Here is a 16,464-nt window from a genome sequence, read left to right as displayed (position 1 = left end):
TTTAAGAATATATTAAAATAATATTTTTTATTTTTAAAAAAATATTTTTATATTAATCTATCAAAATAATCTAAAAATATAAAAACATAATAAATTTAAATAAAAAAAATCAAAATTATGTGGAACGTGGTTTCACCACATTCCAACGTTCCCATACAGTATCTTTGGATGACAACAGACCTCAGTATAACTCTCTCTTTTATTTAAAAAATAAATGAAGTTAATTTCGTTATCAAAAGAAACTTATTACGCAGAATAGATTCTGGGATTTCCAGAAGCTTTATGCACAATTTCAGAGATATTTAAAAGTGTAATAATAATTATTTTTTAAAATATATTTATGAATGATTGGCACCACCTGTGTTTTATGCAAAAGTCGTGATGAAACCAGGGATCATTTCGATTTTGATTATGCGTTCTCCAAGGCAGTGTGGCTGCTTAGTGTTAGGTTCCATGGCGACGACAGTAGTAAAATATATACTTTATTGGGAGAGGACTTTACCATTATAATCCCACCACATTCTTAGTTGATCCCGAAAGATTTTTGGCCACCATCATTTAAGAAGATATTCAATTCAGATACATCTGAAATTTCATCACTAATACCACCACAATACTGGTAATGATTTTTAAGATCCAAATAATGAACACAGCTTCAAGATTCTTCATCGATGGTTCAGAGGATCAGAAATCGTTTCTTTCTTCGGAGTTGTACTACAAGAAGGTGATACAGAAATTCCTAATGTACAGATCAAGGTTATGAATTCAAATCCTTGTAAGCTTCCCTACAGTATTGTCCATTAATATCATGTGCCCCTCCCCAGTTCTCCACCAACCGAAACTCAAATGGGCTGACGGACGGGTCTTAAGACTCCAAATACAGCAACAAATCTTAGAGTAGCTTTGCTACCATCAATAAGAGCAGAGAAATATCAGATTAAGATTTAAAATCTTATATGACACCACATCAAATGATATTTAATCTTCAACCTTGAGCAGAGAAGCTGTGCCACAAAGAGCTCAACATGCAACAATCATCAGGAGAAAAAGGAAAAGAACAATAGAAAGAAATAAACCGGGGATTTTTTATAAGCATTGTTAATGAGGTCGGTAAGAAAGCTGAGGGTGGAGGGTTCCATGAAAATAAGAATAGAACAATCAATGGCGCCAAGTATATTCCGAAAAAGTGGTGGAGACTGATGCAATAAGTTGAACTTCAAAATAAAACGGATACACAAAAATGAGCAGGAGCATCAGCCTGCATGCATGCGAACAGAGAGAGCCAGGGCTCTAGTTTTCTGTACCTTAAACATCTGACATCCTGAGGAAATTACTGCCATGCTTCCTAGGCTGATGCAAATGCTAATGAGAATGATGAGATTGAGTTTAGATGTGGAACCATGAATTCAAAATCCTTAATCTATCTACATTCTAGCATATGGACTTCCAATCATGTCATGATTACAACATCAAAATCCCACATACTGGAACATCATTCAAAAACATCAATTTCACTACTCTAGCATGACTTTGATAAATGAAATAGAAAAGGAAGATAGCTACACCATTAATGGATCCACAAATCTTCTCAAGAAGACACCAAAGAATGGAAACCATCATTTTTTTCCTTCGTGCTGGTGAACAAAGATACTTACAGCAGACACCAAAATTAATGTAGTAGCAGGGTTGCAAAATAGAACAAGGAGATACAACATTGCGTAGATCTCGATATTCAATGGAGAAAATGAAGACTTGCAGAGCCAAAAAAAATTAGTTTGACTTACCCTTGGAGTTGCATTACAGTATCCAAGGAAATCTGGGGGAAATTTCACAAAACGATTCCATTTCCATGTCATTTTGCAAGATCTGATTGATCTCTATATAGCTTTAATAGCTGGGGGGCTTCATCAAAACAATTCACGAACTTCTCAAGGAACAACTTCTCAGAATACACAAACAAAGTATTCAAGTTAGGCTTCTTGTCAATCAACTTATTCCTTAACAGAAAATGAAGAACCAAAGCCCTTGGTATGAGTCTCTTCTCCAAGCTATACATCAAAAGATTTGGGTGTTTTGCAAGATATAAAGACTCACAATCCATTTTCTCAACGAAAAATTTCATCACTGCCATAATCTTACTCTCCGATGTCATCAAGCTCCACGGGTTCTTTCTGAAAGCAACAAGAATGTCTTTCTCAGACCAACCCCAACTCTTATAAACAACAGCCTTTCTTTCCCACCCAGATTTTCCCAATTGACTCAATACCACCACTGCTCTAATAAACTCTGCACTAGAAGGATCATAACCCTTTTCTCTAACTTCCTCGACGCACTTTCTGAAATGATTTAGGCATACACCGATAGACCTAGGCCAGTTGCAAATTAAGGACGCAATCTGTGTTCTGGGAACTCCATGATCTTGCAAAAGGTTGATAAAAGGTTTCAAATATCTGTCACCGTGACGAAATAGAATAAACGGGTCGTTTCTGGCAGCAGAAATGACTTTGTTGTCGGATAGAAGCAGATCACTAAGTAAATTGAAATTAGGAGTTACATGATTTTGCAAGCTTCTGCCTAAAAGAAGAGGGCATCCGCATAAAATGTGGGCAATATCAGTGTTTGACATGCCTTTAGAATAAAAAAACTCGAGTCTTGGCAAGAGGGTTTTGTCAGGATTGCACGAAAGGACTCGTGGATATCTTTTAATTAGTCTAAAGATATCGGCATCACAAAAACCATAGCGCTTGAACATGTGAATCACTGCGTCAGGTTGATCTGGGATTTCAAAAGTGAGACGTTTAGAAGCTGATAGAGCAGATCCTAGAGAGAACCCACATTTATTTATGAGGTAAGAGACTGGGAATGATTGTTGATTTGGATTTGCATCACTGGAGACACATCTGGCATTCATAAACAGGTTTTGAAGCAAATAATGTTTGTGTTTTAGCATGAGTGTAGTAGCCGTAGTTTGTCTCCCACTCCCATGGTGGAGAATGGTTTTGCAGAGAAAATAAAACATTGGAAATCGAATCAAATGAAATGAGATTCAGTTCCAAGTAGCATCAGAAGAAGGATAAGAGAAAACTAACCTCTTTCTCGAGAGAAAAGATAAAGAAGAAAATGGGAATTGGACCAAACCCTTCTGTTTTCGGAGAAGACCAAGAGCAGAACCCTAGAGGACTTGGACAACCAAAATAATTTTGCAAAACGCCTCGTTTCGTTGCTTACAAATTTCACTAATATTTTTAAAACATAAAAACTGTTGCTTTGCTTTGGATTTTGATCCTCCTCAGATGTGGGCATTGGAAAAGTAATTAGAGTATGATCTTAATTCTTTTTTTCCTAATTAATCCTGTTTGTCAAATCAATGTATTTTTGTGATATATTAGCAGCACTCACCCTACCTATATTGATTGAGTTAGAGATGTTTTTTAGATTATTTTAATATATTGATGAAAAAAATAAATTTTAAAAAATAAAAATATTATTTTAATATAATTTCAAGTAAAAAATATTTTAAAATCAATTTTTATAATCCTCACCTATCCTAAAACTATACCTTAATCCTTTTGAATTTATTAAAAATAGACATCTCATTTACTTATTTTTTTTACATCAAATATACCATGCTATATCCCTTCTTTGCTCCATGTAAATTAATCAAAATAAATCTAATTCAAAATATTACAATTTATTTTTATGTCAATATATTTAAATTTTAATTAATAAAATTTAGACACCCATTAAAACATAGTAAACACATCAAAAACGTCCCTAAAAATCCTCCTTCCAAAGCCTAGTAACGTTAATTCAAAGTTCCAAATTAATGTTTTTTTTATTCTTTTTTAATGGGATTTAAAGTTCTCAAGGGATTGTTTTTCCAAGCTATTGAAGGAGTGTTTGGTGGGAGATATGGTGGTTTTTTCAATGAAAAGTAGATATTTTTTATATTTTTAGGAGGTGTAATTTATACTTTAAAATGATTATATTTTTTAAAAAAAAATCACCACACCTCCCACCAAAATACACTGTATTGTTGCAGAATTTAACCATTTTTTTTCCTGTTAGATTTTATATTTGTAATTTCTTCCCAAAAAAAAATTTTCCAACCACCTATTTTTTTTTAATAGGGTTGAAACCATGTTTTTTTAAAAAAATTAAAAATAAATAAATTTTTTTATATATTTTCATATCTTTTTAATATACTGGTATTAAAAATAATTTTTAAAAAATAAAAAATATATTATTTTAATATAATTCTATAAAAAAATCGTAACCGCTCAAACGCCCCTTTCATGAGCTTTTGCAAAATGTAGTTTCATTGACGTGTAAGAAATGACTCATAAAGTTATTATTCAAGAAATCTTCTTGCTATTTCTTTTATATTTTAAATCCAAATATTGTGTGTTTATTAGTGTAACTGGATAATTTAATATTGGTTATGTTAAAGAACGTATTTGGATAGGAAGAAGATTTTAATTTAATTTCTTTATTTTTTTATCATGGATTTAAAAATAAAAAAATATAATATAATAAAAATATCTATCATATCTTGAAACATTCCAAATGTCCAAGAAAAAAAATTATCTTTGAGACATTTGTTACAAGAGTTCTAAAAATATTAAGAATATTACTTAACACCTCTAAAATTCTTATTAATTAAAAAGAGGTGGAGTTTTTACCGCATCTCCTCATGAATTATTATTCACTTTGATAATGCTTTGTCTTTTTGTAAATCTTTTTATTTTTAATTTTAATTCTATCTTTTAACAATATTTTTTATTGAGTTTGATTATTTATTTTGATTTATTTTTTATAAGGTTATTTCAATCTTATAATCTAGATCGCGAGATTGGCAGATTAACCCGGTTAACTTGGAGTTTTTTTTTTTTTTTATTGATTTTTTTTCAATTTTATCCTTCAATATTTTACTGATTGTGATTAGGCTTCATAATTTTTTTTACTTTGATTAGCTTTCTATGAGGTAATTCTGGTTTCATGTCTTGAGTCATGTGTTTAATGAGTTAACTCGAGTTTACTCGGGTCATACTTTTAGTTTTTTTTTTCAATTTCATCATTCAATATGGAATTAATTGGAAATTATGTTTCATAATTTATCTCAATTTTTTTTCTATAGATTATCTCAACCTCATGATTAGATCATGAGTTTCTTGGTTAACTCAGGTTGTCTTGGATCTTTTTTATATGATTTCTATGAGATTATCTTTGTCTCATGATTTAGGTTATGAATTTAACATATTAACCCGGGTTGATTCTAGATTTTTTTTATGTACTTTTTAAATTGTATTTTTGTTCAATTTCATCCTTTAACATTGAGTTAATTAAAAATTAATTTATATAATTTATTTCAATTTACTTTCTAAGAAGTTAGCTTGGTCTCATAACTTGGGTTACAGATTTGGTAGATTCACTCTGGTTATTCTCTAGGTTTTTTTTTCATTGATTTTTTTTAATTTCATCTTTTAACACTAAATCTTTTAACACTAAATTGATTAAGAGCTAAATTTCATAATTTTTTTTGAATTGATTTTTGCCACTAATTATCCAGTTTTATTTCAATAGAAAAAAAAGTCTTGGTCTATGAAAACTTTTTAAATTTATTTAATTAATATTTATCAAATAAAAAAAAAATACCAAGTGTCTTTAACATAACTAGTTTTTATGTCAGCGAGAAAAAAGATTGGGCATTTTTTTTTAGATGTTTTGGTATTAGCATGTATGTTTTTTTTTCTTTTTTTTACATTCTCAAGTTTGTAAATTCGAAACACAAATTACTTATAAACACATAACAAAAGAGATCTAATAGGGCTTTGTGGATCACTGGGCAACCATAAATTTGTTAACAAACCCTAATCCAAACTGCAAACCCTTTCCACATTATGATTTTGTTCACTTGTTGCTCTCAACCTACATTGTGATTTATTTTTGCTTTCAGACTATCCTGGACAGCAGCAAGTATAAGGGAAATAAATCTCATTATTTGCTTTAGTATCTATATCATTATAAACACTTTAAATGTGGCATGAACATCACATACCAACACGCAAGATGTTGTCTCGGCTATGGCTTACGGTAATGTTTGTGATTTGTGATTGTGGTAGTGATTGTTTTTTCAAGTATTTTTTATTTGGAAATGTATTAAAATAATATTTTTTATTTTTTTAAAAAAATTATTTTTAACATCAGCACATCAAAACAATCCAAAAATATAAAAGTATAATAATTTAAGTAAAAAAATAAAAAATCTTCAAAAGCACTTTTTAATTGCAAAAATAAACGGCTGTTTGTTTTTGCGATTGAAACAATATTTTGTAATTTTTTAAAAAAAATTTCTTGAAATTATTTTTCTTTGCACTTTTAAATCGTTTTGATATGTAAATATTAAAAATAATTTTTTTTTTAAAAAAACATTACTTTCATGTATTTTCGAGCGAAAAGTATTTACAGCTATTACATTTCGAAACACTACCTAAACATAAATAACATCTCACACTCGAAATAACATCAAGTATCTCGGGCCAAGCTAGGTTACAAAGGACGAACATTGTTTGGCATGGGTGTGCTTGGAATTGTAGTAGCGGTGGCGGTTTAAAGTGTTTTTCGCTTAGAAATGTATTAAAATAAAGTTTTTTCATTTTTTAAAAATCATTTTTGACATCAACACATCAAAACGATCTGAAAACATAAAAAAATATTTTTTAAAACAATTTTTTTTTTTTCAAAATTTAAAGAAACACGGTGCAACACACCTCCTAGTTCAAGACTGGCAGTTTCAAAACCAAAAGCATACTGCTTGGCAGTAGTCAAAGAGCTGGTCTACACGCTGTAGATTCCTTGAATAATAACTTGCATTATCTGTATAAATCCATGCAAGGTTATGTCTGCTGTGTGCATGCTGTTTCTTAGGATCAAGATATCTGTGTATGCAAGTGAAATGTCTACCTATCTTCAAGCATGCAGGCAGCATCAATAAAACCTAATTTCAGATTTTATCAAAGGCCAGTTCACAAACAAACTGGTATAAGAATCCAGCTTAATCATATCAAGATGTATGTATTGCCCAAGGAAACAAGAAATTTCTAGGAACTTGCATGCTGTAGTGAAAAAAATTTCTTTTCTCTTTTCAACGCAGAGAGCATTCCATTAATGGGAAATCAAAGATTTCACCTCATGGGAAAAAAGAAGAAGAAACGGACGATTCAGCTTCCAATGGAACATCCTCCATTGTAACCGATGCCATGGTCCTCTGCTAGTGCTCTAAACCATATACAACATCCCTGCTTGAAACCATATTACGGGGAGCAGAGAAAACAAGGCTCTTCTGGCTCATCGTGGAAACAAAATAGATGCCTTCTTAACATTCTTCAAACAGCACAACGCTAAAATTACACCTCCATGCACACCACATCTACATCCTACAACAGCGAGGGCACAAGTAGGAACAGACATGTTAAAACACAAACCATGAGCCACACAAGTAAGAACCCCAATCTTTCTAAAAAAAAAAAGAGAAAAAAGGATGTTCTAATGAACTTCCATTTTTAATATCAATATCTAAACTAGGTGAAGAATTTGTGAGCAAAATTTAAAACAGCGTTTTATTTATGGACCAGTGAATTCAGCGTCCAGTTCTTCCTCCAGCATATAGATCTGTTTATCAGGCCTGCTTCAACGAATTTAAGCTTACACCAACTCTTTTTTAATCATCAATTTCCACTATACTAGCTCACATCCAGTATACTCAAAGAGAAGCTAAAACCAACATTAAATGGATCGATACGACTTATGTCAGGGAATCGAAAATCACTTGCGATAGAAAAAAATGAAAAAACATAGTAGAATTGCATACAAGACAAGGACACAAGCGTAGCAATGGTCGTGCTCAAGCTTCAGTGAAGAACAAGGAAATTAGAGAAGCCAAAGAAAAAATGTGAATCAATCATGAGATTTAGATGCATTACTCTAAGAAGCGCATGATTACTATCACAGTACAGAAGAGACAAAGACACTGGAAATATAGGAAATAAGACGAAAAGAAAATGGAGACACAATTGTATTTGGTAGCCAACTATACGATAAAATAATTGTTTTTGTACGCGGTTTAGTTATAATGTAAAAGATATAATAAAATATAAAAAAAATTAATTTACCTTTAATATATATTGTTCTCAAACTTATATATTTTAAAAAAATAATTACATATTTTGTTTTTTTATTTTATTTTAGTTTATATTGAATGTTAAAAACTTAAAATTAATAATATTATAATAATCCTAGTTATAAAATTAGGACTGACTTGACGGACTGACCCGAGGTCTGAACTGGTCCGAGTTTAAGAAAAAATTGTGAAAGAATTGACTTAACCTGACCCGATAAAAAAACCATGTCAACCCGTGATAAAACACGGGTAAAAAACCTATTGATTTTTTAAAAAAAATTAGTCAAAACAAGATTATTTTGATTATTTTAAAAAATAAATTAGGTAAGCCGAGATAACCCTCCTGCCCCATGACTTGAATTTTGTCTCTAGTCAACTCTCGAGTCAGGTATTAAAACTATTATAATAATTATTTTTATCTATACATTGACTCGGGTCAACCCGTGTTGACCCTCCTGAATTGTGACATGGGTCTTGCCCTAGTTGGCCCCAAGTTAAGTTTTAAAACTATGATAATAAAAAATTTTATCCTTACATTAATCCGGGTTGACTCTCCTGATCGGTGACCTGAGTTTTGCCCCGAATTGACTCCCAAATCAAAAATTTTAACTATAATAATAATTATTTTTATTTTATGTTAACTCGGGTCAACCTTGGTTGACCCTCTTGCCACTTGACCTAGGCTTTACCCCAGGTAAACCCTCAAATCATGTTTTAAAACTATGATAATAACCATTTTTGTTCTTACTTTGACCAGGATCAACTGTTAACTCTACTCGTGACTCGAATCTTGCCCCAAGTCAACCCCCAAATCGAGTTTTAAAACTATGATAATTATCATTTTTATTCTTACGCTAACTTAGGTCAACCTGTGTTAACCCGATCCATGACCTGAGTTTTGTATCAGATCGACCCCTGAATCGGGTTTTAAAACTATAATAATAATTATTTTATTCTTATATGTCTTAGTTGAACAATTTTAAATTTGAGAGTTTTTTACAATGATATATTGATAATAAAATGTAATAAATATAGTTTCTAAAGACGCATTACTTTTATACCTCTTGGTTTGGAATTACAGAAAATCACTCCCGAGTTATCTCCGAAAGATATTTATCTATATATCTCACTCTTTTTCTCTAAATACATTGATGCAAATTTATGTCTCTATAGTCTTTGATTTTTTATCTTATAATAATAACTCTTTTATCTTAGAATAATAACTAAACAGTTTTTGTTTTTTTTTTTCTTAGAATAACAATTCTTTTATCTTAGAATAATAACTAAACGATTCCAAAGGTAAAAACGTACATCCCAGTATCCAAAGTAATCAAATAAAACAACAAATCAGAAAGAGTGCAAACCATAATGTGACATTTATCCCTATTAAGTTTCCATGTCATTTTGAAAGATTCAGTTTTTCCCTGTATAGTTTTAATAGCTGAGGAGCTTCATCAAAACCATCCACGAACTTATGAAGAAATGACTTCTCCGAATACTTAAACAAAGTGGCCAAGTTAGGCTTTTCATCAATCAACTTATTTGATTGTAGGAATTGAAGGACAGAAGCCCTTGGTATAAGTCTCTTCTCCAAGCTCAGCAACAAAAGAATTGGATGTTCGGCAACATAAGAAGACTCACAGCCCATATTGTTAACCAAAAAGTCCATCACTGCCATAATCTTATCCTCGGAACTCATCATACACCACGGATTCCTTTTGAAAGCAGCCAGAACCTCTTCGTCTGACCAACCCCATCTCTTATAAACACCAACCTTCTTTTCCCATCCAGATTTACTCTGCGCAGACCGTGCCAGCACTGCTAGAGTAAACACTAACTTGGAAGGGTCAAAACCCATTTCTTTTACCGTTTCAACAGTATTTCTAAAACGAATTGGACACGCTCTCACAGTCCTAGGCCACTTATAAATTAAGGAAGCAATATGTGATTTGGGAATTCCATTTTCTCTCAAAATGCTGACGTAAGGTTGCAAATAGCTCTCAGGACGATGATAGATAATAAACGGATAGGTTTTGGCAACAGTAATTGCCTTGTCATTGGATTGAAGCAAATCACTAAGGAAGTTAAAAGTAGGAGTTATAATGTTTTCCAAGCTTCTATGCAAAAGAGGAGGAATTATGCAGAAAAGGGTGGCAAGTTCAGTGCTTGACATGCCTCTGGAGAGAAAAAAATCCAGTCTAGGCAAAAGGGTTTTCTCAGGATTACAGGAAAGCACCTTCGGGAATTTCTTAACGAGTTTAAAGATTTTGTCTTCGGGGAAACCATAGCGCCTGAATGTGTCGATGACTGAGTCAGGTTTATCTGGGGTTTCGAATTTGAGATGCTTGGAAGCTGATAGAGCAGATTCTGGAGAGAACCCACATTTTTTTATGAGATAAGAGGCTGCAAATGAGTGTTGATTTGGATTTGCAGTGCTTGAGATGCATCTGGTAAATGGTAACAAGAATAATTGGTGGCTGTTGGCTTCAATAAAATGGGTTGGTGAGAGTCTCAAGTAGTGTATTCCATGATGATGGAGAATTGTTTTGCAAAAACAATAAGACATCGGAGATCAAAGGAAATGAAATTCAAGTAGCAAGAGCAGAGGGACTGACCTCTTTGTGCAAAGGGAATCCGCAGCCGACAATCGAGAAGTGAGCTAAACAATTCAACCTCGCCCCCGCGGCTCCTATTTGATACGCAAAGCGGCCTCTTCACGCTTAACTAGGGATACCAATGGCTTATCCATCCCAATGTTTTACACGTGAGTTCGGACTCTATCTAACGACTGTATATTACATTAAGGGTAAGACATTATATTTAATTTATTTATTTTTAAAAAAAAATGTAGTAAAATAATATTTTATTTTATTTTTAAAATTTTATTTTTAACATCTGCAATTTAAAACAATTTAAAACAAAATTTTAAAACAAAAAAATAAAAATTTAAAAATTATTACTCAACCACAACACCAAACACCTCCTAAATTAAAAGAAACTGAAAGATTTATTTATTGAATCCTATCACGTAATATTGTTTTGCATTTTTTTTATTCCTTGAAATTTTTAATTTAATCACCAAACTTTTTTTAAATTTTATTCTTACACATCTTTATTTTAGTTTTTGACCTAATAATTTGTTTTGATTAACTTATCATAAGGTTCTCGGGATATCAACATTTAGTTAAAATTTAATTTTGCAAAAAAAAATTGACTTTATTAATTGAAAGTATTGAAAATATAAGGATTTGTAAACTTCGTGTAAAGTAGCTTAATTTACCAAAAAAAAACTATAAATTAAAAGAAAAATCTTTATGACTGTGAGTGAAATTTCTAGTTGATTAATGTAAAAACTCGGATGAAATAAAAATTTAAATCGGTATGTGAAAAGTGATGGTAATCAAAGATTGGAAAGAAATACCATGCAAGATTTAAAATGAGTGGCACTATTATAATAATAGAGAAAAATCCTTATCATCTCCCATAAAAAGTCGTCACTCATAGGTTTAGAGAGAAGTTTGTAAAATTTTGCCTTTTTTTTTTTTTTTGTCTCTCAGTCTCCTTAGATTATAGGGCATGGAATATGATTAAGTGTTTGTTATCGAGTATAACAAACCAAATTAGAGAAAATTGGAGAGAAAGAGGGGTTGAAAGTTTGTTGTCAAATGGGAGAAAATGTCAAAAGAAGAGGATTGCTTGGAATTGGTTGCAAAGACTCATTAATTTTGGGTTAATTAGTAAGGGTAAGATGTTCTTTTACTAGTAATTTCACTTTTGCTCTTGTTTTTGTTAGGGGATTGAAATGGAAAAGTTAGGGTTTATGATATTTTTGTATTGAAATGTTAATTAGGTTGATTATTATTGATGTTGGGTTATGAAGAGTGCATAATAATAGTTTAATTTAGATCAATTACATGAGGAATTGTTTAATATGCAACATTTTTATAATAAAATAAAATGAAATGAAAAATGAAATAATAGAAAATAAAAATGGAAATGAACATGTTTTACAGGATTAACTTTATTAAAAAAATATCATGAACTCCACTATCAATGACAATTTACTTTCTAACATATTTTTCATAAAATACCAACTTTAAACAATTATTTTCAAGTGATCTTCATCAAAATAACCAAACTTGAACCCATTTAAAGTCCTTTTTCGCATGAAAAATAGAGGGAATCAAACATAACTTCCAAACACAATTCTATTGTTTATGCGAAATAGGAGGAGATTGATATGATTCTTCAATGGCCTGTCATGATTGGAAGTTGCACACGTTGAAGAGTAGAGGTGGAGCACATGTTGAAAAGCAGAGGTGGAGAGCAAAGCTTTGATATTTCCTTTTTGTTTTATTTAATTGCAATTGAAATAGTCAATGAATAATTAGTTGTACTCAGGAGAGTTGTTGAAAGCTTTCCTAGTATATTTAATTCCACTAATTGAGTTCGTATTATTATGGGAGATATTGTAACGTTGTGGCCTATTCAGGCTCACTTATTCTATTGAATGAGGCATTGCAGAATAATACAAACACACTCTTCCAAGCCTCTGTTCTTTTTCTTCTTCTTCTGATTCCTTTCCCAAATTATGTTTTTATCAGTTGTGTTAGAGCGGTTCGGTTCATGGATAAACACAGTAAAACCAACGTGGAGTTTCGTAACGAGGTCAATGAAGCCCTTGCCTGTCACGATACCAACTTCGAGGAATTAAACCACAATTTTGGTCGAGTCAGTACTGCCCTACAAAGAGCCATGACTGAGCTGCAGGCAATGCGAATTGCCCAATCTAATCATTCCAGACCGGAAAACATCTGGAAAAAAAGTTAATCCATTCGCAGCAGGATAAACTTCCCACCACAAGCCTTCTGCATCAACCACCTCCATTCCAGACCGGAATCACACTCACCTTAAGTTGAACTTTCCAACATTTGCAGGCGAAGATGAGGATTGCACAGGTTGGGTTGGTATACAAAAAATAGGGGTCCATTGCATTGGGACGAGTTCACCTAAGCCCTCCTCCACCATTTTAGACCAACGAAATTATGATGATCCATTAGAAGCATTGTCTTATCTTAGACAAATGACAACAATTAATGCTTACCAAGAGGCATTCAAAAAATTATCCCACAAGGTAGATGATATTTTAGAAAAAAATTTGGTTGGTTGTTTTATTAAAGGATTGAAAGATGATAATCAATTGGATGTACGTGTTAAGCATGAAAATGCTATCCGAAACGACTAGTGTAGCTCACCTCATTGAAGAATGAAACCAATTTCAGCGAAAACCTGGTAATCAAATTCTACCAATAACCCCCTCCTACTAACCCCGACCTCAGCAGAGTACCACGGTAGGACTGTTTGGACCTTCCCCCTCTCGACGACCACCTTAAGCGTCTGGAAATCTCAATAGACATGTTTGGTGACTTACGGGACACAAAGCTAGGGAGAGATATGAAAAAGGATTATGTTTCTATTATGATGATAAGTACATGCAGGGACACCGTTGTACATGTCCACAAATGTTTATGATGGTTGATGGGTAGATGGAAGAGGAGATAATTGATATAGATATGGACATAGAGCCATCAGAAGAAGCCACTCCTGAAATATCGTTTCATGCCTTGGTTAGAACTGCACATCCATAACCTTTCAGGTTATTGGGAAAGTCAGAAACAAAGAATTGATAGTGCTCATTGATGGGGGCAGCACCTATAATTTCATCGAACAATTTGTAGTTACCAAGTTTGGATTACAAGTGGTCCGTGGCAAAACAATTCAGGTAACAGTTGGAAACAAAGCAATTATTGAGTGCACTGGATGTTGTATGAGACTTTCCCTCTCAATTCAAGGATTCATAGTATGAGCTGATTTCTATGTACTTATTGTGGCTGTCTGTCAAACCGTTCTGAGAGTGCAATGGTTAGAGACATTGAGTCCAATTCAAACGGATTACAAGGAACTCAGTATGACCTTCACATAATCTGGTCGGACTCATGTATTATAAAGGATGAGAAGTTTTGAGCTCGCTCTTATGAGTGAAAAAGAATTGTTGCATTTATCAGGTATGGGGTTTTTTGTTCATGATATTATAGATGAAACAACAATTCAAGAGACCAAAATACCACTGGATCTTAATAAAATACTATCAAAATTTTCACATCTGTTTGAGGAACCTGTTGGGTTGCCGCCTATACGCAGCCATGACCATTGAATTTTGTTGCTATCGAACCAGCCATCAGTTAACGCAAGACCTTACAGGTATCCTCACTACTAGAAAACTAAGATAAAAAATTTGGTCAAAGAATTCCTCAAAACTAGAATCATTTGGCCTAGCCGGAGCCCTTTTTGTCACCAATTTTGCTAATAAAAAAGTCAGAAGGGTCTTAGCATTTTTGTGTAGATTACAAGGCACTCAATAAGATCACGGTAAATGATAAATTTCCAATACTAGTCATTGACGAGTTGTTTAATGAGTTACATGGCGCGAAATGTTTTTCAAAGCTAGACTTGCATTTTAGGTACCACCAGACCCGCGTCCAGCAAGAAGACATTCACAAAACCACCTTTTGAACTCATGATGGGCACTATAAATTTCTAGTGATGCCTTTCAGTTTGATGAACGCCCTGACCTCTTTTTAGAGTCTCATGAACAACATTTTCGACCATATTTACGAAGGTTTATTCTTGTTTTTTATGATATTCTGATGTATAATCGGTCTTAGGCGGATCATCTGCAGCACCTAAAACAAGTGCTTCAAATTCTTTATGAGCACCAGTTATATGTCAAGTCCTCCAAGTGTTAGTTTGGAGTGATGGCAGTAAGGTATTTGGGTCACCCAATTGCTTTCGACGACTTAGCAGTAGATCCAATTAAAATACAATCAGTCCTAACTTGGTCTGTACCGATCTCACCTAAAAGGGTTCATGGTTTCCTTGGGTTGGTTGGTTGCTATCGCAAATTTATTAGGGGGCTTGGTGTGATTGTTGTTTCCTTAACAAGGTTTCTAACCAAAGAAGGATTTCACTAGACCGAATAATCTCTCTTTGCCATTAATCAATTGAAGTATGCTTTTACATCACCTCTGATATTGCGGCTACCAAACTTTACATAGCAGTTCATGATGAAATGTGATATATGTGAAGATGGTTTAGGTGTTATATTGTCTCAATAGAACCAACTAATAGCTTATTTTAGTGAAGCCTTAAAAGGGAAGGCTACATTACTGTCAACCTACGACAAAGAAATGCTAGTTGTGGTGAAGGCTATTTAAAAATGGCGACCATATCTCTTGGGGAAGCCGTTTGTCATCAAAACAGACCATCGAAGTCTAAAATATCTCCTAGAGTAGAGAATTACTACGCCTTCACAAGCAAGATGGCTATAAAAAATTATGGATTCGATTACTCTATTTAGTACAAGAAAGGCAAAGAAAATCAAGGCGTGAACGCTCTCACTCGCATTGTCGCTTTCTAATTTCAGGCCTTGTCAATTCTAGTTGTCAACTGGTGGTCAACCCTTCAACAAGAGGTACTACACCATCCTTAATATGCTTCTTTGTGTAATAATCATTCTTTAAATTGTGTTCAAATGGATGGTGTATGGATGCAAAATGGAAAAATCCACTTAAGCCCCACTTCATCGATGCTACTAGCTGTTTTGGCCGATACCCATTCTTCTCTAGCGGGTAGACATTTCAGTTACTTAAAGACACTTAGCCAAATTTCTGTTACCTTTGTTTAGCCTGGCATCCACACCTCTGTTAAGCAATTCATTCAGAATTATGATGTGTGTCAACGTTGTAAGAATTAGACTCCTTTGTTAAATTGCTTGTTGAAGGATTGCCAACGCCACAAGGCCACAATGTGATCGTGGTTGTTGTTGATCGCCTTTTAAAGTATACGTATTTTATGCCATTAAAGCACCCTTGCACAACAACATCAGTAGCTAACAGTTTTGTCAATAATGTTGTGCATTTGCATGGTGTGCCTCTTTCCATTATCAACGATCATGACAAAATAATTCTTAGTACTTTATGGAAATCTGTGTTCAAACTGTCTTGGACATCATTGTGTTTCATTTTCAGTTCCAATTATCACCCACAATCCGAAGGCCAAACCGAGGTGGTGAATTGCACCCTTGAGCAATATTTTTGTTGCTTCACTTTTGACCAACCCAAAATATGGATGGAATAGCTCTCGTGGGTGGAATATGGATATAATACTACCATCCATTCATCCACTAAATTATCTCTTTTTGAAGTTGTTTATGGTGTTCCTCCTCC

At 33.1% G+C, this 16,464-nt stretch overlaps 1 protein-coding gene and 1 long non-coding RNA gene across 2 annotated transcripts; both read right to left on the bottom strand.

Moving 5' to 3' along the window:
• Nucleotides 1-567: 567 nt before the first annotated feature.
• LOC18103688 (uncharacterized) lies at nucleotides 568-5,671 on the bottom strand. The gene is made up of 3 exons (XM_052446057.1): nucleotides 5,656-5,671; nucleotides 5,466-5,495; nucleotides 568-2,868 (listed from the first exon to the last, which is right to left on the bottom strand). Exons 1-3 carry the CDS (start codon nucleotides 5,669-5,671, stop codon nucleotides 1,853-1,855), a joined length of 1,062 nt encoding a protein of 353 aa, XP_052302017.1. The 3' UTR covers nucleotides 568-1,852.
• A 1,322-nt stretch (nucleotides 5,672-6,993) lies between these two features.
• On the bottom strand, nucleotides 6,994-10,955 carry LOC7486723 (uncharacterized). Its single transcript, XR_008056876.1, has 2 exons — nucleotides 10,795-10,955; nucleotides 6,994-7,436 (listed from the first exon to the last, which is right to left on the bottom strand). It is a non-coding gene; the product is annotated as an uncharacterized LOC7486723 (long non-coding RNA).
• Nucleotides 10,956-16,464: the final 5,509 nt, after the last annotated feature.

The sequence above is a fragment of the Populus trichocarpa genome, chromosome 12, assembly GCF_000002775.5.
Source record: "Populus trichocarpa isolate Nisqually-1 chromosome 12, P.trichocarpa_v4.1, whole genome shotgun sequence".
Classification (NCBI taxonomy): Eukaryota; Viridiplantae; Streptophyta; class Magnoliopsida; order Malpighiales; family Salicaceae; genus Populus; species Populus trichocarpa.
Note: the sequence above shows the minus strand (reverse complement) of the source record. Positions and strands in the feature narration are given on the sequence as shown.